General features: G+C 32.6%; 1 protein-coding gene and 2 long non-coding RNA genes across 12 annotated transcripts in view; 2 read left to right on the top strand and 1 right to left on the bottom strand.

The window, feature by feature from the left end:
- LOC100644421 overlaps window positions 1-21,925 on the bottom strand; it is an 88,462-nt gene that overhangs the window by 30,732 nt on the left and 35,805 nt on the right. For 9 of the 10 annotated variants that reach the window (XM_048408115.1, XM_048408119.1, XM_048408120.1 and 6 more), the window contains 2 exons: window positions 19,561-19,645; window positions 18,411-18,534 (listed from right to left, as the gene is read on the bottom strand). In XM_048408115.1, the coding sequence (XP_048264072.1) occupies window positions 18,411-18,534; window positions 19,561-19,645 (209 nt within the window). Of the gene's footprint in view, window positions 1-9,974; window positions 12,652-18,410; window positions 18,535-19,560; window positions 19,646-21,925 lie in introns of those variants that run through there. The other variant, XM_048408118.1, reaches the window with a different exon arrangement.
- LOC125385556 lies at window positions 12,898-14,112 on the top strand. Its single transcript, XR_007224968.1, has 2 exons — window positions 12,898-13,027; window positions 13,816-14,112. It is a non-coding gene; the product is annotated as an uncharacterized LOC125385556 (long non-coding RNA).
- On the top strand, window positions 17,263-18,687 carry LOC125385555. The gene is made up of 2 exons (XR_007224967.1): window positions 17,263-18,057; window positions 18,358-18,687. It is a non-coding gene; the product is annotated as an uncharacterized LOC125385555 (long non-coding RNA).

Raw genomic sequence — 21,925 nt, 5'->3', positions numbered from 1 at the left:
AAGATGATTTCTTTGATTTCGACATAAAATAAAATTACAATTCCCGATTGTATCTTATTTTTAAAATGCAGATGATAAATTGATCGAGACACCTTAGTATTTTAAGATAATATGTTTTATTCCGATATTAAATCAAATTTGTCCACATCTGGTTCCCTACTGGAAACGAGAAATGAATGCTATTTCTTTCTGAGCGGTAATGAACTTGGCGGAAAATTACATATTTCCATATTGTTTTTAATTTTTAATCAGAAGTTTGTGTACCTAAATTTTTTATTTTTCATTTTTCCTCAGAATCTTTTTTATTTCCAAATTTTGTAGGTTGTTTGTTTCTTAGATCTTTAATTTCTAGTTGAAAATCTTTATACTTGTATATTTATTGTTTTCGACGAATGCACAACATCGGAATCATGCTCTGCGAGTGCTATTCTTATTTTTGACACGACCAAGCAAGGAAGTGTATTTTAGTCACGTGCAACACGTATACGAGCAAAACACTTCACGTTTCTCATTGAACGTCCAGATTCAAAGACATCTTTCTTTCTTATCAAAGTTATCAGCGAAAGGAGAAATAAACTTCTTAATAACTCACAGATAAGTCAATTTTTTTTAAGTTCCAACCACAACACAAAAACTAGACAAATTATAGTAATATATAGTGACATAAAATCAGAGCACGCTGAGATAAATATCTATATTTTTAATGGCTTTAAAGTTATTAGGATATTTAAATAAAGAAATCACCTATGAATAGTTTTAAGATATAAATTATAATTTATATAAGAAAATGTGTAATTTATAAAAAAAAATTTAATGGTGAAATAAATACCTATAATAAAGAACACATATAAAGAATTACAAATCAACAAGTTTGAAAAGCTTAAATTACGTGATAAGTTGTAATTAATTTAGAATAAAATATCAGTAAAAACAGTTAAAAATTTGTTTATCGGAAAGTTTGAAAATAATACTAGATAATACTATAATAATTATAGTATATAAATGAAAAGAGAGAACATTATTTCCATATAATATTTTAATTCAAATTCGCGTAAATTAGTAAAATCTTCCTTATATATGAAGAATATTAATATGTTTTCAATTGTGTTTTACTTTAGAACCTACTTTTGTGAAATGCGATACAAACTTAATTCTCAAAATAAAATTTTCCATTATTCCACAAATTTCTACGATATCGAAGAATTGGAATCATAGATCACGATATAAATTTAAATCCGAGCTGAGACTTGCTTTCGAGCGGTCACTCGAGGAATCCTCTACTATTTTAAACACGGTGCTAGCGTAACAGGATTAAATCTCTCGAGTATTCTTCTTTGCCCTACTTTGGTCTAATTCTAAGAAATAAAGCGACAAAGCCAGCGAATGTACCACGTATTGTGACGAAATAGCATCATTGTGAGAAGTAATGAAGAATGTACGCGATATGCCACAGTGAAGCTACAGCACCCAGTTTAAACTACTTTAATTCATTTAAGACATCGAAACTGTATATATACGGTGTTCTAATATAGTTTCAAATGAAACTTCATTAAAACTGCTTACTAAATACTATATGATATGAAATACTATATGATATGACACTTTAAAACCAAAGTTTATTACTATTATATAAAGAACATATTAGCATACAAAAGTTTCAGAAAGCATTTCTTTCTATAAAAAATTGAATTCATTTTTCATCTTTTAAATATACATATAATTCCTAATGTGATGCCATGTACAGATTCTATCGTTCAAAAATTTATTACAAATACAAAAATAAATTTCTTTACGTATTATAAACATGCACTTATATAGTATTAAATATATAAATTTCTCTACACATAAAAGTTTAATTATCAGAGGATTTTCATTTATTGCTGCATTTTGAAAGTTATCTACTGTTTTATCTGGTGACTGTAACGTTTGCCATCATATCGTACGCTAACTGCAAAAATTTCTTAATCGTGTTATACGAAACTATGTTTTGTTAGTACCATGTTATACGAGAGTTTACTGTATGTAATTACATAGATTGTTGACTTATTTTTATCTTGTATTATAACAAGAGCGAGTTCGTTATCATTTCCTCCGTCTTCCAAGCTATTACATTTTTTAATGAAGACTCGAATGATTTATTGAAATGAGTTATATCTTCTTGTCTGATTTATATTATTCTATATTAGAACCTATAGAATAGACGAAATAAAAATTAAATAAGAATTTATAATTCACTTTATTTTCTTCATTTTCGATCATAAAATATATTAACCAAGTTTAGTCAAAAAATTCAAGAATACATTGTGTGCAGTTTATTGAAAACGTTGCTTATAAAGTAAGATTATAAGTAATTAAAAATGGGAGACTTCAGCTAGTATGTTTAAAATGTTGAATCCAGAATGTTGAAGAACTAAAAAACTTAGGTAAAAATAAAAATAATCACAAAACGTACAATTGGTACACAATATCAGAGGAAAAACTAACAGAGCTATAAGAATCCGGAATGCTATAACTGGAAGAAGAGGAGGAGGTATCACACCAAATAGCCAGTATAAGGAGCACAATCGAAATTACAGCATTTTTGGATGACAGAGATATAAAGCACTAAGCTTAAGCTATTGTCCGATATATCAATATATAAAGAATCTAACAGAATTAAACAGAGAAGAATATCTAAATTACATACTACGAATAGTTTACAACAGGACAATTGCTCAAATACGCCTAGCCGGAAGGCATGAATTTAGTATATCAGGAGAGAAAGGGGAAAGAATAAAAATAAATGGCACAGGGCGTGCTAGCTATATAACATAGGAAGAAAAGAAACCTTGAAACATGTTATATCAATGTGTCCCCAGTAATGTGATATGCAAGGAGAAAGAAGTTCAAAACAGAAATGATTTCCCTAGATACTAATTATTAAGAACAAAGAAAAAACAAAAAACATTTTCAATTACGTGCAATTAGCCATAACGATCACAAGACTGTACTTACAATTAGATGCACAATAAAGCTTAACATACAGCAATGATATTTCTATATATATATTATTATTTAATACGTTATATTATATTTCTTAACTTTTTCTTAATATTTAGTATGTATTTATCTTTGTGTATGCAGCACAGTGGTGTATATATATCATAAATCTTGATATATATATCAAGATTTATTATTTATCTAACTGTAAGTTCAATTTTCTTATGATTCATTGCATATAATTGAAAGTGTTTTTCGCTTCCTCTCTAATGCTAATGATTAGTGTCTGGAAGGAATCTTTTCCTTCCTGAAATATTTTCTCCTTGCATATCATATTGTTGGCATCTACACAATACGATACAATACTATATGTATGTCGGAGATGGAGAGACACCGGAGCCTTCCCGTTGAAACCGGGGAAAAGCCCCTAATATTGTAATTTGGATTCTACCATAGCCGTAGTTAAGCAATCACCGTCCTTCAGCCCGATTGTAATTGTCTGAAATCTATGAGAATGAGTTTGGGTTCGAGGTGACAACCAGTCACCGAACGTAGCCGCGGTCAAGGGACGAACGTTTTGTCTAACAAAGTTATGGAAAAAGTCTATAGCCCTCCATAAAAAGAAATAGTTGTAACGTCACTCGACAGTAAGCATACTAACGGTCTCTGTCTCGTGGCCCGTCATACGCAGACCCTATTCTTTGGGTAGGTCGATTGCCGGTTGTCGAGACATATTCGCAAAATATCTTCAGCCAGCCTGATGACCTGTCATAAACCTTAAGCCTTAATTAACGAAAATAGGCAAACAATCTTTTCCGCGAATGACACTTCCGAAGACTGACCAATTAACAATAACGGCAATTTCCCTCACTCTCCGAACGAAGACTTGTCTCCACGAATATAAAAGACCTGGTGCCGCGAGAGAGTATTGCAGTTTTTCCCTGGTTTCAACGGGAAGGCTCCGGTGTCTCTCCATCTCCGACATGTATATAAGTATATATACGCAATTGTATACACTAGCATAGATAGCATAGATAGACAAAAATTAAGTAATATAATTTAAGTAAATAAAACACAATAACATAACAATATAGTATAGTGTAAGAAAGTACTAAGAATGCAACTATCTCCTTGTAATAGACCCTAGGCTTTAAGTATAAATAAATTGTTATTATTATTAAGTAATTAAGGAAACAATACGGATCAATGATAATTAAAGACATAAAATACAGAAGAAAGTAAACATTATTTTAAGTACCACGTTTTAGCATTAATCTCTTATGTAATTGTAAATTTCTCTCGAATTGTAATATAATAATTGTAATATAATTGTAATAAAATTCTTTATGGTAAGATAGTTTGAGGTAATGTAGAAAAATAACAGAGAAATTATCATGTAATTTGCATTGTGCGCTTTTGTGAAAAGTCTGCACTGGAAGAAACACGTCTATCAGTTTGTTCAACGAGTTATCAGAAGTTATTGAGTCATGCGTTGAAAGAGACGTAGAATAATCAAATAAAAAGACGTCTTTATGAATCATTTGATGCATAATCTAATTTACGATTTAATTGTCGTTTTAATTAACGATATTCAACGTTGCATACATTCTGTTACATACATTCTAAACGGAATTATCAATTTCGATTCTTTGCGTTCCTTTGGATTCATATCGCTGAGAAATTAAAAATAAATTCCCTTGTTCCCAGCATGTTTAAATGTTTACAACATTTGCGTCAATATCTTTATATCGAGTATGGATAAAAAGTAAGTGTAGAAACTAGTATCACTACTATTAGTTTCACATCTCTATATCTGTGGAGATCTGTAAAAAGAAATCCGTGCAAAATTGACCGTAACCTTGAAATTCAAGATCAAATTCTTTCCACTGAGTTTCACTAGTTTTTGGACTCGCTTTATTTACGATATGGTTACATATATATATGCCGGGTTCACATTATGATTAAGGCTAGGGGCTTGAAACGAATCTTCATTTGGATTAGGCATTGTTGTTATACAATAGAGAAAATATTTACTAGCGCAAATACGATTATTACAGAATTTGACAAGTAACCGTGGTAATTAGATACTTGAGATGCAAATGACAATGATCTTAGGTTCAATAACAAAACCGCGGTCAACGAGATAACTCGTCTACGGTACAAGTATTACTGAACTAATTCTTTGTTAAAACGTGGAATATCCACCGAGCGTAAAGACGCTATGTAATTCGCTAATGTGACCTCACGAGAGAATGCCTTTCCGTCACGATGATGCTGCAGAGGAAAACTATATGCCTTCAAGAAAAGCCTTCGTTCGGAAAGTGAGGGAAATTGACGTTGCTGTTAATTGGTCAATTTCCATGTTGGTGGTTAGAGAAGGATGCTAGCCGCCCTTGAGGGAAAGTTGCTAGCGGGAAGCGTCGTTCGTGAGAAAAATAGATTTCCCCTATCTTCCTGTAGTTGGGACAAAGACTGTTTGTCTGTTTGAAGGACTTTAGTTAACTAAATCTTAAGATTTGTAACGGGTCCTCAGGCTAGCTGAACATGTACTGTGGAGATGCATCGACATCTGGTAATCATCTTACCCTTTTAGGGTCTGCGTGTGGCGAGCCACGAGACAGAAACCGTTAGAATGTTTACTGTCGAGTGCCGCTACAACTATTTTTTTTAAGGAGAGCTATACTATTACTCCATACCTTTGTTAGACAAAACGTTCATCCCTTGACCGCGGCTACATTCGGCGACTGGTTGTCGCCTCGAGCCTGTGGCGGCACTCGACACTAACTAGTGTCGGACGACGGCAGCGCAGTAGTTAGCGCCCGAAACCAAATAGACTAACGAACTGTCCTGTATTTACGACCAGGTTTTCAGGACAGAGATGGAAAGAAAAAAACCAATATCGTACATAAGCACCGTTTTACAGCGACTTAAATTTAAGTTACAAGTGTAAACCTAAAAAAATGTAATATTGCATGGCTATGTCATACCGTCACGTATCGGTACTTTTGCCTGAACCACCTCACAACCGAATTCATCGTTTATAATGGAAAATACACATATGTAATGCACAAATACTGGTCAATAAACACTATAAAAGTAAAAAAAAAGCAGTAGTTAGCACCTTAGGTTACGAACGTTCGGGACCCGGGTTCGAATCCCGGCGACCGGAGTCCGATTTTTCTTCTACGCAACTAAATTAGGAGGAACATCTACAGCCAGCAACAACTATCACGGACAGATACCACCTCAAGCCCAAGCTCACTATCACAAATCTCGGACAATTATAATCGAGTTAAATTATAGAGAATAAAATATTCAGTGTTTTCCGAAGAATTCCAAAGGGAGAAGGCCTCGGTGTCCTTTCATCTCCGACATATATATATATACACACACACTGTGTGCGTGTGTGCGTACGCGCGCGTGTGTGTACACCTGATATACCATTATATATCACATTTCTTCCTTTCTTTCTTTCTTTTTCAATCTACGTAATTGCGGTTCCTACGTGTCAGCTTCTACATGGCCATCACCGTTGTTCAAGTCAACACTGAAGCAGTTCCGAATTTGTATTTCTATAATATATTTTGACCACGTTTCTTAAGAAAATTACGTGTTAATTTTAGGCAATGGAAAGCACGTTTAATCTAATGGTGTAATTATTCAATTCAATAGTAAACTTTATCCGAGATGTAAATATATTATAAATAACATTAGTTTTATATGAATATAAAATTAATGAAACTCTAACATCATTTTGTAAGAGAACGGTTGAGTTGCCTTGAATCTTAAAGTCGAGGTCAATTTTACACGGACTTTTACAAATCTCTATCGATCCAAAGGTGTAGAATCCCGTTGTGGGGGTTTTTACACTTACAATTTATATACCCTTTATACAAGAGACTTTAGTTTAGACCAGATTATAGTTTTTTAATGGGCGAAGACATAAGAAAGTATTTTAATCTTTTAATGATAGAAGTCTTCTAAAGATAGAAGAAAACATCGCAAAGTAAGATTAAACGATTTCGAATGGAATATTTCTTGATATGGAGTCTCTTTTAAAGGTGAAGGTATTTTACAAATTCATTTCGTGTTTTTTAAATATTTTTTCCAAGGCATAATTTTAAACGCGTTTATCTCAAAAAGTGATTTTCACGCGTTTAATTCCTTTTTACCAGAGCATGTCATATATACATAGTATACATAGATAGCATACATACATGGTATAGAAGCTACAACTGTTACAAGATATTTATTGAAAGTATACATTTCGGAAAGTGCATCAAATTATTTGGATAGTCAATTATCCATTGCATTAATAAGCACAATATGTAACGAATAATGAGACAATCTTTATCATTAATTATATGGTTAAAATTACTATTCATGCTGTATTCTAATTTTTCACGAAATGTATGTGTAATTTGTACGTACGAGGGTAAGTTTAAGCTGAAATATTTTCGATGCTATTAATTATGTTGGAAAACGTTCCGGATAAAAGTTAAATGGCTTCAAAAGGAACAACATGTTTTAACGTTATGCAGTTTTTTTGTAGGTGGGCGAGCGAAGGAGAAAGATTATGCGGAGTTCAACTTCGTTCTTTTAAATGAAATCATATATTTTTTAATACATTAATCGACGCAGCTCGAGATTCTATATAAAAAATTACTATCCTACTTATGTCAAAAAGCTATTAGTTAAATAGATATTTTAACTTATAGTTTGTAAAACTTATCGTATGAAAGACAAGGAAAAACGTAAAGCACAACTTTTGTATTCGTTTTTCTTATGTTTCATACGATAAGCTTTAGAGACTAAAAGTTAAAATATGTATTAAACTAATACTTTTTCTCAATCTGCATCGCTTAATGTATTGAAAAATATATGATTTCCGAAAGAAGCTTAAATTCTTAGATGTCTCACTCTGTATATTCGAATTGATTTCAAATTTTACTATTATAATTACGATAGTCGTATTTTATTATACAGCTAACAAAATTTAAAAAATGTTTGCATAATGAACATAATGTATTCCTAAAAAAATTCTGTGGTAAGTGTCGAATACTTTCACGAGTATATAAATAAAGACAAATTTCTGTTGAAACATTTATATACAAACAAAGGTTCGAAGGCGAAACTCAGACAAAAAACATAGCATGCTAATCAGTTGTGCGAAAAAGACGCAATCTTCCGATTGTCGTTTCAAAAAGTGTGACAATAAGCGTAACTCGTTGTCGGGTGAAAGATTTAAGTAAATTTATTGAAGATCCCTTGTGAAACGCAAAATACTCTGAGAGAACAGTTCGAATCTTAAAAGTGCGGTGACTCACGGGTGAGAGAAGTGAATAGCTGTGGTTCAGAAAATTTTCAAGTGGAGTGTTGTCTGTGCGATGTATTTAATACATCAAATTAGAGACGATGAACGATAATTGAAGAAGTCAAGGCAAGAAAGAGATAAAGCGCATTTTTGGCGAAATTATGTCGTTAAGCGTTCCTTTGTGTCTGTCCGAGAGCAATTTCTTGGTACTGTGAAATAAATCAGAAATAAAAATGAGAAGTTTACTCTGAAGATATCGAATAACATTATCTTAAATTAATATTTGCAAAGATAATATGTTTAATTGGATATAATATCCGTTTAATATTTTAATTGCCATAAATTTAATATCAATTAATATAAAGTAATTAAAAACCAATTTACTAACATAAACGAGAATAGTTAGTAGAAAGTAGAATACTAGAATATAAATAGTAGAATAGTTGAAAATATAATAGTAGAATAGAAAATAGAACAGTAAATAGAATAGTAAAAAGGTATTAAAAGAAGTATATTATATTAAAAAGTACAAAAAAGTATTAAATAGAGTGTTAGTATGAGTAAATCTATCTTGATAATATCGAAATATTATTTTCAATTAATTTTCACGAATTTGTCAATATCATAAATTCATCATCGACTAATATAAAATTGATTTAGTCAAAATCAATTTCCCTATATTGGAAAGAAAACATAAAGTCGAGCATTATTACCATATCTACTTTAAAAATGTTTAATGATATTATCCGCGATCAATATTTCCAAGAACGATAACCTACTCCCACAATACTACTTAAAATTTTAACTTTATTATGCAGTAACAAAAGCATCAGCGACCCAATATCAGACTATTAATAAAATATTGATCTCGGCATAAACTAGCTGCGTAAAACAAATAAAAAATACAAAGAATATCGATAAAATCTCATTTTGATACAAATCCAAAGTCAACGATTGCATAAAACGAATCGAGAAACAAAAAGGCAATTCACAAACGACTGCTACTAAGCAAAGATAAGATTTAAACTAAAAATTGGAAAATGAGAACTAATATAATCATTTCTATGAATATGATTTGATACAAAACCCAAAGTCAATATGTAATTACTTAATACATTTTATGAAAGATTACTACGAATGAAACATAAAATCCAAATAAAAGATCATTACAAAAAAGAAACGTTGAATTGGACCAACGTAATTCGATATAAAACACAAAATCAAGACTCGCGTGAAATAATTGCTAAAAGATCAACGTCGAAACAAAGACCATTCCAAAAAAACGAACCAATATAATCAACGCGGCTAACATAGTTCGATACAGAGCCAAAGTGAACAATCAGATAAAATACCTTGGAAAGCTAAACAGATATCTCAGGAATAACGAAAGATCATTATAAAAGGAAGAATCATAAAATTCACCTAGTCCGCTCCAGAAATTTGTTCAATAACGTGCCAAAAACAGGAACGTGTCATATTCTTCCTCAGCTACAATAAACCCTTAAAAACTGATCACGTTCACTTATTATCCAATCACGAAACAAGGAATTGACACGTTGTAACTCTCACCCCAATGCCGTGGTAAATCCTATTAGTTTCTATTTTCGTCGATGACCGATGACAAAGAAAAAAAAAAAAGGAGAAAAAGGAGAATCTTCAAACGAGGAGAATCACCAATCACCTTTCGTACAGGACATCGATACACGTTGCAGGATAGGTCGCAGTATCGCGGTGTAACCGGCTCCCTGATGGCAGACACTCGATAGCCCATCTCATCCTCGTCCACGTTGATCCTTCGTTCCTTCTCCGATGTATCTACAAATCCTCTGTTGTTCTCCATGATCAGTCTTAGACGATTCTTCTCCGTTTTAACGGTCTTTGGGTTCTGTGGCATCACACGAGGAAGAGGGATCATCGAGCTGCCGCGTGTTCTTACTTCGAACTCGCTCGTCTTTGACGGAGAAAGCTCCCTTACATCAGACGTTGTTTGTCTTAAGCTCCTTTCCCTATTTTCACCCGGCATAACTTTTCTTTTCTCTGTTTTGTCGTTTTTATCGTATTCTGTCTTCCTGTGATCAGCTGATCGGTCAAGGAGCTTCGATCGGACAGAGAAATCGAGAGGTTAAATCGAAAGTTTAAGTCGAGAGGTTAACACGAAAGAATGGTGGAATGACGCGTCGCGGCGCCCGGTGTAGCCTGGCTGGTCCGACGTCGATGCACACCATCAGAAAACCTCTCTTCTCCAGGTCTCGACCCTTCTTCATCCACCGAGGGGCAGCTTCATCGCGCTCCATCGGGCGTCGAGTGCGTCGGCACGCATGCGTCGAGGCAAAGATTTTCGAAATGTCCCTCTGGCATTTCATCAGCATCTCATCTCGACTGCGCCAAGAGCCTCCTTCATTTGCCGGTTCCTTTCCGCGGCTTGGTTAATTATTATTTTTCACGTGTCGTTTCGTTTGTACTTGTTGCTTGTCCGACCGCTTCTTGCTTCGTTACTCGAAAACGTAGCGACAGACCGTTTCTACGAGCCTTAATTGGTACGCTGACCTCTTGAGAATTTGTGGAATGTGTCGTCGAGCGAGGAACTATTTTTTTCTTTGCACTTCTGACGCTGGCGTAGAGAACGATCAAACGATACGATTTATAAAAAGGACCGGTTATTCACAGTGATCGCTATGCATCGTAAAATCTTGAAACTGGCATTAGGAATGTAGTTACATACCTGTCAAGTACAGTCTTTTTCCGGATACAGTGCGAGGAACTTTCTTTTCCCTTCTTATTGTAATTTTTGTCTTTTAATGCGAAATTTTTTGTTGTAGTTAACCTTTATCACACTCTATGTTTGGAAGGTAATGAGTGATCTTAGAATTCTAATTTGTAGAATTTCGGACGCTATTTTATCGAAGGAACAATCTTTCCGTATACTTAATCTTGTATGCTTGGTATTACGCTTTATAATTCTTAGTATTATATCTATCGTAGTATCTAGCTGAAGTTGATCTAAGAAGAATTTCTGTTCTCATTCACGATTCTTTAAAAATTTCGTTTCCCTTCGCAATGTTATTTTCCTCGTGACACAGTCGATGGTTTGGCATTACAGGTTCCATTTATAGTTGCACGGTACCACTCGACCCGACTCGTTTACGACCCACGTTTTGCCATTCGTTTCGCAAATCAACCGGACGCGCCTTTTGCGGTGAGAGATAAAGAAGTAAAATCAGCTTTCTTCCTTGTCTTTCCTTCCTCCGAGAAAAATTTCAACTGGATATCAACGTCTTACTTAATCTTATTTTTCATTACCTTATTCGGTCCTTAATTCCCAAATAAATTTCTCCAAAAATACAAGAGGTGCATGGTTTGTCCAATGCACCTCTCACTTTCTTTAGGCTTTCACTGTTCTAAAAGAATCTTGACACCACGCGAAATCGTAGTTTGCTCTTCCAATTTCTTGCGAATATTACTTTAAAAATTTAGTAGATCTCGAAAGAAAATCACTAGTTACCTCGATAAATCTCGTCATTCGATTTTCTTCAAATATATGATGTTTCGAAAGAGATTTCCAGAATTTTTCGAATCATTGGTCGTAATCCAAAAAGATCGCCCATTCTATTCAAATCCTCTGTTCAAACATACATCCTTTTCAATTTCCGTACGAGCGTTTCTACTCTTGCCACGCTATTTCCCAAGGAAATATACTGGTCTCTTCTTTACCGATCTGTGCTCGTTAAAGAAATTTCGGTTCCTTTTCAATTACAGGGATTGTCGAGGACTTCTTCGTACTGTGAACATGCACCACTCCGATTCGACTTGAAAATACGCGTTATCCTATGAACAATCACGACTCGCTGGAACGTCGCATTCCATTCGTTATTTTCTCGCTCGAACGAGATCGAAAAGTGCCCGAAGGCAAAGGTATCGCGGTTCAAAGTGGTTCATCCGTCAAAAAAACCAAGATAACGACTGACAGAGTCGCGCACGTTTTCCCATAGCATGGAACACTCGTACCGATATATCATCACGGGAGATTCGTTTTCAAGTACGATTCAATCGTCACTGTGGCTTCATAGCCGTTTCCGGGGAGCATGGAGCACCGTTCACAATCGATTCACTGTTTTATACGAATAAAGCGTTCTTATCTCACGTTGTTCGCACTTTGTCTTCTTCTTTTCCTTTCTTCCTTCGTTCTGCCAGTGAAATTACGAATCGGAACGAAAAAATTACGATGAAAAAACGTTAATGAATGGAAGGCGATAAAACCAGAAGATCGAGGGATAACGAGGTATCGACGGGTACATGAGAGCACGGAGCGCGTTCAGGACTACGTAGTGTTCGTAGCTGAAATAAACTGACGTAGGTTAGGGGATCGAAGAACAGCTGGGCTCGGCCTGGCTGCTGTACGCCATCACTGACTCACTCAACCTCTTCTCTCACTCTTCCACTCGATCCTTTATGCAATACCTCTCGCTCTTCCAACACTGTGTCTTTTTCTATCTCTCTTTTTATCCTGTTTTCTCTCTATTCTCCCTCCCTCACTCGTGCACACTCCATGGATCCGTGACTCTCCTTTTCCTTCTTACGCTACTGGATAAATTCGTTTCTCTCTTGTTCTGCTGCTGCCGATGGTACGTACGTTCTTTCTCCGCTGCGTGAAATTGTCCTGCCTTTTTTGACGTTTCGATCTGTGTCTTTGATTCATTGGTTTTCACACAAAGGATCGTTCTCTTTGTCTATCAAGTAATATTAAGTTTTCTTTTCACTTTTACGACAGTTTAGCCTCTTTTAGAGCCGCTTTTTATTCTCTCTTATTTTTTATTTTCTTGGTTGCTTCTGTTTTATAGTAAGCTTTAGAACACGTTATGTAATTGGATTTTTGCGTGCATCGTTTCGTTATACAAGAGGTTGTTTCGTTTTTAATTTTTAGTAGAAGTAACGTTACGTCATCCGTCATTTCATCGACTTCCTTGCTTTTTTATATTTATGTACTTGAGATTACTCCTTTGTTCGCATCATACTATTATTCTTATTTTTCTTCTTTTTTTTACAGTTTACACCATGCACAGCAAAATAGTGAATATTTACTCAATTTACAATGACCGATTTTATTATATATGACAAGAATTTGTTACTAAATTTCTGTCCTCAGCCTAAAATAATTTTTTCCGTGCTTCTGCGTAAATCGCAATCAATTTCAGGCGAACCTGTGAACGGAAAAATCTTCGCTTACTTACTTTTCACATACCTACTAATATAATGTATGCAAGGTTATTTATTTCCCCTCATTCACGCTTTTCTGTAAACTACATTTTCTCCTTTTTTTCACACAAATTCCTTTCTTCTATTTGCTGTATCTTTAAGAAACTACATACTATTTTATACTTAGAATTATTATCTTTCCTTTCAATTGTATCACCTCCATGTTTTACTTTATTCTTATCTTTTTTCTGTTATATTTACTCTGTTTCACGGTTATTGAATGTTTTATCTGGGATATCTAATCAAAATCTTCTTTTTCACCTCATTAGGGTCGAGTTCTTGAGCGTAGATTGATCAGGAAACGGATTGGCGCCTTGGTATATCGATTAGAATGCAACGTGTGTCAAGTGGAAGCTGCTTTCTATTGTTCTTCGTTATCGCTGGTTATCAAATACTTCGCATATTATTCTGTATACCGTATTTCCTTTATTGATAAAATGGTGTTTGTGGTGTGTGATTTAATCAGTGATTTCGCGATTTATCCGTGAATTTGTTCCGATTGCTCTACTTTGTGCAATATGTACATTACGTTAATAATAATACTAACAGGAAAGGGTCGAAGATGATATTTCTTTTTCTATTAAAATTCATGCCACCTTCCTTAATAAAAAATCTTCGTATTTCAAATAAAAAACATATAAAAGGTTTAAAATTCATCATTTATAAAGTAATCATTTATAAAGGCAGAATAATTGTATGCCTATTGTTACGAAATTGATGATACGATGACTGTTATATTTAATATTTGTGTCGCTTACATGTATTATATTAATAATAATATTCTAATCAATAATAATGATGATGATGATAATAATAATAATAATAATAATAATAATAATAATAATAATAATAATAATAATAATAATAATAATAATAATAATAATAATAATAATAATAATAATACACTTATAAAATAATAAATAAAATAAATATATTATATATGTAGTACTATGTAGTTCTATATGTAAATAATATAAATTTTATTTATGGGAAACAATTGATGTAAGCTTTCGAGATCTTTAGAAATTTATCGATGTATTCATGCATTTATCCTTTTTTTATATAATTTATACGATTTTTAATTCTTTATAAATTGCTCGTATTTAAGATTTTTTAACTTTATTTTTGCAGAATTCAGTTTCCATAAGATATATAAACCCAAGTATTATTTTGCAAAATTAAAGTTACAATGTTTTTTAAACTATCGTTTCCAGACACAAAAACCTTGACCTCTTTTTTTTTGAGAATTAGATCCATCTTTAAAAATGGTATTGACCTGCTAATAAATACATAACGCGATATTCGTACAAAACCTCCATTCTAAAAAAAAATATTTCTTGAACGAAAAATATGACGATGACCTAATAATTTTTCCAAGTACATAGATATTCCAGAAAATTCAGAAGTTTATATCAAATCCAACAGCCACAGTTTCTACCCTGGAAGCAAGGAGGAAAAATCGTAGCTCGATTCCCCATGGCGTGATACACTTGAGCCATTTCGTGGGACAGAAGAAACTCTGATCAATAACATTACCCCAAAGAGAGGCGGCAACCCCTCTGCAACGACTACTCCCCCATGATGGTGAGCGCATGCCCACGAATTAAACGGCATCCCTTCTCGCGATTTCACCATGCTAGCTTCCCCTCTTTCCAAGAGGTAAAAGACGAAAAATAAATATGCAGCAGAGCAAGAACAAAGAGACGCCGCGTTTGTACGCGACTTTTATTCAGGCTAACCAGCTGACCTTGATCGTGAAAATATTTTTGATGAAGGAAAACCGGATATAAAATATGATTTCGTACAGAACCGTGTCAAATATATTTTCCATTGCATTATTGAAAACTATAAGTTGCAAGAAAATGTAAATATTCGAACGATCGGAGCGCTCACCTTCGTTAACGTCGATTTTTTAGAAGAAAAAATGAAAACATTCGAGGGACTATAAATTAGGCCCTTTCCCTTACTGCGAGGAGTCCTAGCGGGCTCTAACGATTTTGCAACTGCAACGACTAGGATACATGGTATTCTTTGTACAATAGTCAACGCGGACGAATTTCAAGCAGTATTCTACGCGATTTCGAATATTACGAATTAACGTGGAGTTTTTATAAATTTTTATAAATTTTGCGATTTTATATACATCTTGTTAGTTTTCCACACATTTATCGTAAGAGTATGTATGTAAAGATTATGTATGATTGTAAAGCTGATAGTTGGAAGCGATTCAAAGTCAAAAGGCAAGAACGAAATAAATAAATATAAAAGAAAAAATAGTTTGTCTTATATAATCCCAATTCTGATATGTGCGAAAAGGCTCTAATTTATGATATCTTCGAGTGTCTTCATTTCCTCTTTTTAAGCCCGATGGTGACGAAGGCCAGATAACTGATCCCATTGTTGGGATCTTTGAGTTTTCTTACAAAATTTATACTTTTTAGTTGAATGTTTTAATATGAAGAAACTTTTGCTTCAATTCTTTTCCTTTTCCTTATGTCAAGGTTGATCGATATAAAATTTCAAACTTTTACATGATATCATTGTATCATATAATTAGAACGGGAATGTTTACAAATTTATAACAAATTTAATGGCCAAAATGTATAAAATGAACTTAACACGGTGAGAAAAGTTTGTAAAATGTTCGAAATATAGTACTTGTTACGATATTTAACAAATGAAACAAATTTCTGCTTATATTCTACTTCTTTTTACCAAATGTCCAGCTGGACAAATTGTAAAGTACAAATTAAATAATAAAAAAAATATATTCTACATGTTCAATCGTGTTCGTGAAAATACGAATTTGCATAAATATCCACAATCCGCGGTCTAATTATTAAAGTTGAAACTTTCGAATATGTGTCATGAACGAACTGCGAACTTGTATGCAAATTCATATTTTTATGAACACATTTAAAGAAGAAGTAAAATATAAGTAAGCTTCTAAGTTTATAATTTTACTTTGGATATTTTATACATTCTTACATATTATGTTTGTTTCGTATATCTCTGCATTTTTTAATTTTTAATAAATACATAAAAAGACTAGTTGTGAAAGAAATATTCCAATTATAGATACTAAACGCACGTGCCAATTCAGTGTATCTTTCAAATCTTAATGAATCTAATTGAAACATTGAAACGTATAATCTTTATTTTTATATCGATTATATTACTCAAACTTAACTATACAATTTGTGATACTTTTAAGCTGAATCGTATGCAATACAGATTTTTCAATGTTTTGTACATTATAGTGATACTAGTGTTTAAATAAAGTTTATTATTTTTTAACATAGTGACAGCATGATGAATAAACGAAACAGAGAACGTTAACAGCAGCGAAGATTGTCACTTCTGAGCTATCACGAAATGAGTAATAATCTGCTCGAAATAACATAAATAAAGTCTACCCTAATCTGGACATCACACGAACCTTTCTCCGCTCCTTTTGTTCTTATTTCTATCTATTATCGCCAAAAGGGTGGTTCAAGGGTCGTTGACTTAAATCTATAATAAGAATGAAAAAACTGGGAAACCTAACAGGTATAGAAATATAACAATTAATACAATCGTTCTATACTTTTTGTAAAGTTCGTTAGATTTCACTGTCTTATAATAATTTCGAACGAGTGATTTTGTGACGTTATTTTAATTGACCGATTATCTAGCTATTGCTAAATAATACGCTAATGTTACGTAAAGATTTCCATTTTCCATAAAAATTACAAATATTATAATAAACAAAGCAAAACGTTCAACTTACTGATAATGATTTGTTGTTGAAAAGCAATAGAAACAACTAATAACAATAATGCAAACAATAACGATACTATTTAATTGTAATCAAAAATCATCAAATGGTTTGATATCGGTATTTCATTGTTTAAGGTCGTTTCAAGATCACAATGTCATCAAAGTCGTGTTGATGTCCATTATAACATGTAATTATAAGCAATATACTGAAAGCAAAAAAGTGTTTATGGTCTTAGAATAACCTTCAATATGAGTTTGAGGCACTTTAATTTATCGTGATCGTGTCTTAAACTTGTGTCAGTCCTTCATAGCCCTTTTTCCTTATTTTCAATAACAAATAATACAGTTGTTTAATTCAAGTCAGAAATCCTACGCAACACACATTTATATATATGAAAAATTGCCGCCAATGCCATAAAAATCAATAGTGGAATGCTTAGAGGGTATCGTTAACGAGCGTGTATCGATTTTAAGTTAGTTCAAAACGAGGATTATCTATGATGACAAGTTGCAAATTATAGTGGGACAGTTTAACGCGGATGCTGCGTATTATCTTGTTCGCCACTTCAGCGTATCATCGTCATTAATGTATAGCACGCCATGCTCGATACTTTAACGTGAGTGTATTAGTTCGCTAGCACTGAGAAAATTTTTACTGAAGTTTATAAAAAAACCAACACACAGAAAGACAAAAAGAGGGAGAAGAGGGAGAAGAAGAAGAAGAAAAACACAGCAGTGCAAACATACTTGACGTGAGTACCCTCGTTAAAAATCTCATCGCCGAGAGGTAATTTACTGCGAAATTATAAATCATATTTTGGCTTTGCTAATAAGCTCACGTTTCTCTCGCCTCAATTTTACTCTCGTTTGTAAAATTAAAAACGCAGGATAACGTAGCAGACAAAATTTTAATAACTCTAACAAATTATAACATTGAATATTCTCTTCTTTATTACGTGTATTGCTGGGAAGTATATTTGTTTTTTTAAATATGTCGGAGTTCTGTTTGTGGTTAGTCATTCTGTACGTGAAATGTCTATTTGCTCCGTAAGGTATTTTCCATGTGGACTCGCACTGATCAAAAGGAAATATTGAACCAGCTTACCTGCAGCTTTATTGGACGATGGCTTCGACTTCTCCAAGTCAAAAGACGGCTGGTTAGTTCTCCTGCTCGTATGCCTTCAGTAGAATCTAAATTTTGATAAAACCGTGGTCGAAACCGGAAATTTCTGTAAAACAAATATAAAGAAAATAGGATAATATTGTAATATCAGGTTTATGTTGTAATATTGGAATATTAAGTTATGTAATATAAGATTAATTAAATATACAAATATCGAATGTAAACACTAAACAATAAAACTCAAACAAAATTTCATTTAGAGGGAGTGAACTTTATTTTATTTCTCTGTCATTATAGTATTGTACTGTACAATAAATCTATTTGTACTTCGTTGTTGGATTTTAAGGAATATTATAGAAATATTACTGGTTAAAAAACAAATAACATGGATAAATCTTTACCATTTAATGACAGGAGAAGCAAGAAAATGGATATTACGATATTTTAATAAAATAATTATTTGTTTTATATGCCATACATATGTATATATACATTAGACTACAGACTTTTTCATGACATAACAAAGATTAGAATTAAATATTTACTGTGCTATGAATATTAGAAACGAAAGAGTTTCTTTGCAATTATATAATTATGATATAATTTAGAGAATAAAGAAATATACATATCGAAAGTTTTTGATAAAGATACGAATATCTTGGAATAATGGAAAAAATAAGTTGCTCAATCCATTTGCAAAGAATAATAGAACAAGAATGATATATCTTATATAAATATGATGCTTTATTAAACTTATTACGCAATATGATATTGATATTATCATATTTCATTAATATACCATTATACTAGCGCCGAATTATTTATTTATAATAATTATTATTTATTAACTTTAAAATTAAAAAACAAACTTGTTATAAAGTATAACCATTTCCTCCCGTAAGAAAATAAAATTTTATACATATAAAATACAATTACAATTTTTTTCATTGACGAAGTAAACAAAATTTGGATAGAATTTCTGTGGTGATTTCAAGCATCTATCAATGATACTCGGTAAAACGGTGCAACAAGATGGCTACAATTTCCCGCATTAAGTGATACGCTTCTGTCGTAGCGAGTGCAATTCTGAAGCAGAAGTATCTTCAAAGGCAAGTTTAATGCTTGTACTCACTTGTATTCTGCCAATGGGTTCTGTCCTGCCTCGTCTTTTCTACTTTTCTCGCACTGCTGTATCACGTTGTCCGTTAGGTGTCTTCCTGAAACATGATATTTTATAGAAAGTTAGCGTTGAACTTGCAAAATAACGGGGAATTTTGAAATTATAACCAAATCAATTAAATTTTGCAATGCGTTCAAATGTGCAACTGTTTAGTGACACTAAAGTGGTTTCTTTTGTTTTATATCCTAAAATTAAATTTGCAGTTTATGACCACAGTAAAGTCTTATTGTATTATTAAGATAAGGAGTTTGTTTTTTTAAATAAATGTCCAATATGTATGGAAACAAACATACAGTACAATGTACGGTACAACGATATGAAATGATTTTTAAATTGCTTTATACATAATAATCGCTTAACAATTAATAGTCATCGATAAATTATATTGCTTCAGATTAATTTTTTATTAAAAGATGTATAACAAATACTTAGATGAATAAATGACAAAAATAAAATACTTTTGTTATGAAATCCTATTAATTGGTAAAGATTATCATTTTGAAATTATTTCTATCTTCTAAATAAAACTATATTGTTTGATGTGTACAAAATTTGATTTTTCTTTAAATAGGCATTAAATTAAGAAATATAGTATTTAAATTATATGATTTATAAAATAAAAGATTATTAAATTCTTTATAAAGAGAATTTCGTCGATATTATGTTAATATGAAAATATAACTTGGCCGGAAACTTGTAACAATTACTACTTTTCGAAAAAAATTAATTAATCGCTATTCTTGAATAATACACATACAAATTTCTTGAATTAATAAAATCTTAAATTGAACAAAAACACAGTTCAAGGAATAGCAGGAGTCAGAAGCCAAGTTAGCAGAATCTACAAGTCGAAGACAGTCAATCGACAGAAGATACCTCATCACAGTCGCCAACACGAAAGGAGTCTCAGGTCATACTCATTCGTAGCTGTTATTTCACATACGTAACCTTGTATCACATTGAAGTTGTTGGATCATTTAAAATATATATTAACCTGTCAATAGCAGCGTTATATTCAATCAACTACCCTTATTATCCTAAAAGAAATAAGGGATGCTTCTTCGAGATCACGTCTCCCCGCGAACGTCCGAAAGTTCAAAGGGTATGTTCTATTTTTGATTATTCGATAATTTTAACGCAACGGATATCCGCGGACACTTGAAACTTAATTGAATGCGCTTGTTCCGCAAGCAACAGTGCTTGCTTTTTACCTATCAACGCGCTTCACAAAAATAACCAAATTTTCAGGGAATAGAGAGAGAAGAAAAATAGTAAACCGTCAGAAGATGGTAGACAGAAAAGCGCAGTCGGTCGTGACGTAAGCGGTGAGAACTAAAAAACGGCGAGGATGCAACACTCCGACGGATGTTTCATGATTCCACGCTGAGAACTCCGAATTACAGGCGTGTACGTACTCTTACCAATTTTGTCATCGCGCAATACATAATTACGAGAAAGAAAAACAAATTCATATTTCGCTTGTATTTTTTTCATGTTTCTTGCGTCGAATCGAGCAATTTATATAGCAAATTTAATTTCATAAGTTACGAAGTAATATCGAAAACACTTTACGTAGCAAATGGAACATCAAAGATAGAGTATAAATGATACAATTTGTCATCCACTTCTATCACCGATAATACGAGAAATGTTTTTGTAAATATGGGGTAAATTAATATCACATATTTATACTTTTTCCTGTTTCTCTTCTGTATTTTCGCACCTAGTTTGTAGAAATAGCGTAGTTGTTTCTTCTCGATTAGTGTTTATTTTTTACTTAACCTTCGTCTTTATTATTAATATATATATAGTGTAGTGTAGTATCGTGGATGAATTGCCTGGAGATATCGGGTGTATGTTGTCAGCGTATTATAAAGAGAACCGTTGTAACGAGAGTAATTAGTGGCGAATGGTGCTGCGTAAACATAGATTGACGGAGCATTAAACCATATTGTACCAGTCATACCGTTATCAAACCTGCTAGCATTATATTATTTCCTACATATATTATTATTATATCTCGTTCGTCCTTATTTAAGTGTTACATGGAGTTGAGCGTACCAGTAACTATAATATACTTTGTTGGATTTGATACACAATGTATAACCGAAATGAGTTTAGTTTACTTTTACTTTATTTTTGTCATTTTTAATTTGATAAATTAGATCGAATTAAAAGAAATGGATAATATAAGCGAAAATAGTCAATAACTCCATTTTTTAATATTCCCAAACATTATTCTTAAATTATTTATGGGTCGCAAACATTTGTCTGCAGTTTTTCTACTTATCATACATATTATATGTAATAAATAAGC

This window comes from Bombus terrestris, chromosome 8, assembly GCF_910591885.1.
Source record: "Bombus terrestris chromosome 8, iyBomTerr1.2, whole genome shotgun sequence".
NCBI classification, from domain to species: domain Eukaryota; kingdom Metazoa; phylum Arthropoda; class Insecta; order Hymenoptera; family Apidae; genus Bombus; species Bombus terrestris.
This window is presented reverse-complemented; position numbering and strand designations above follow the sequence as displayed.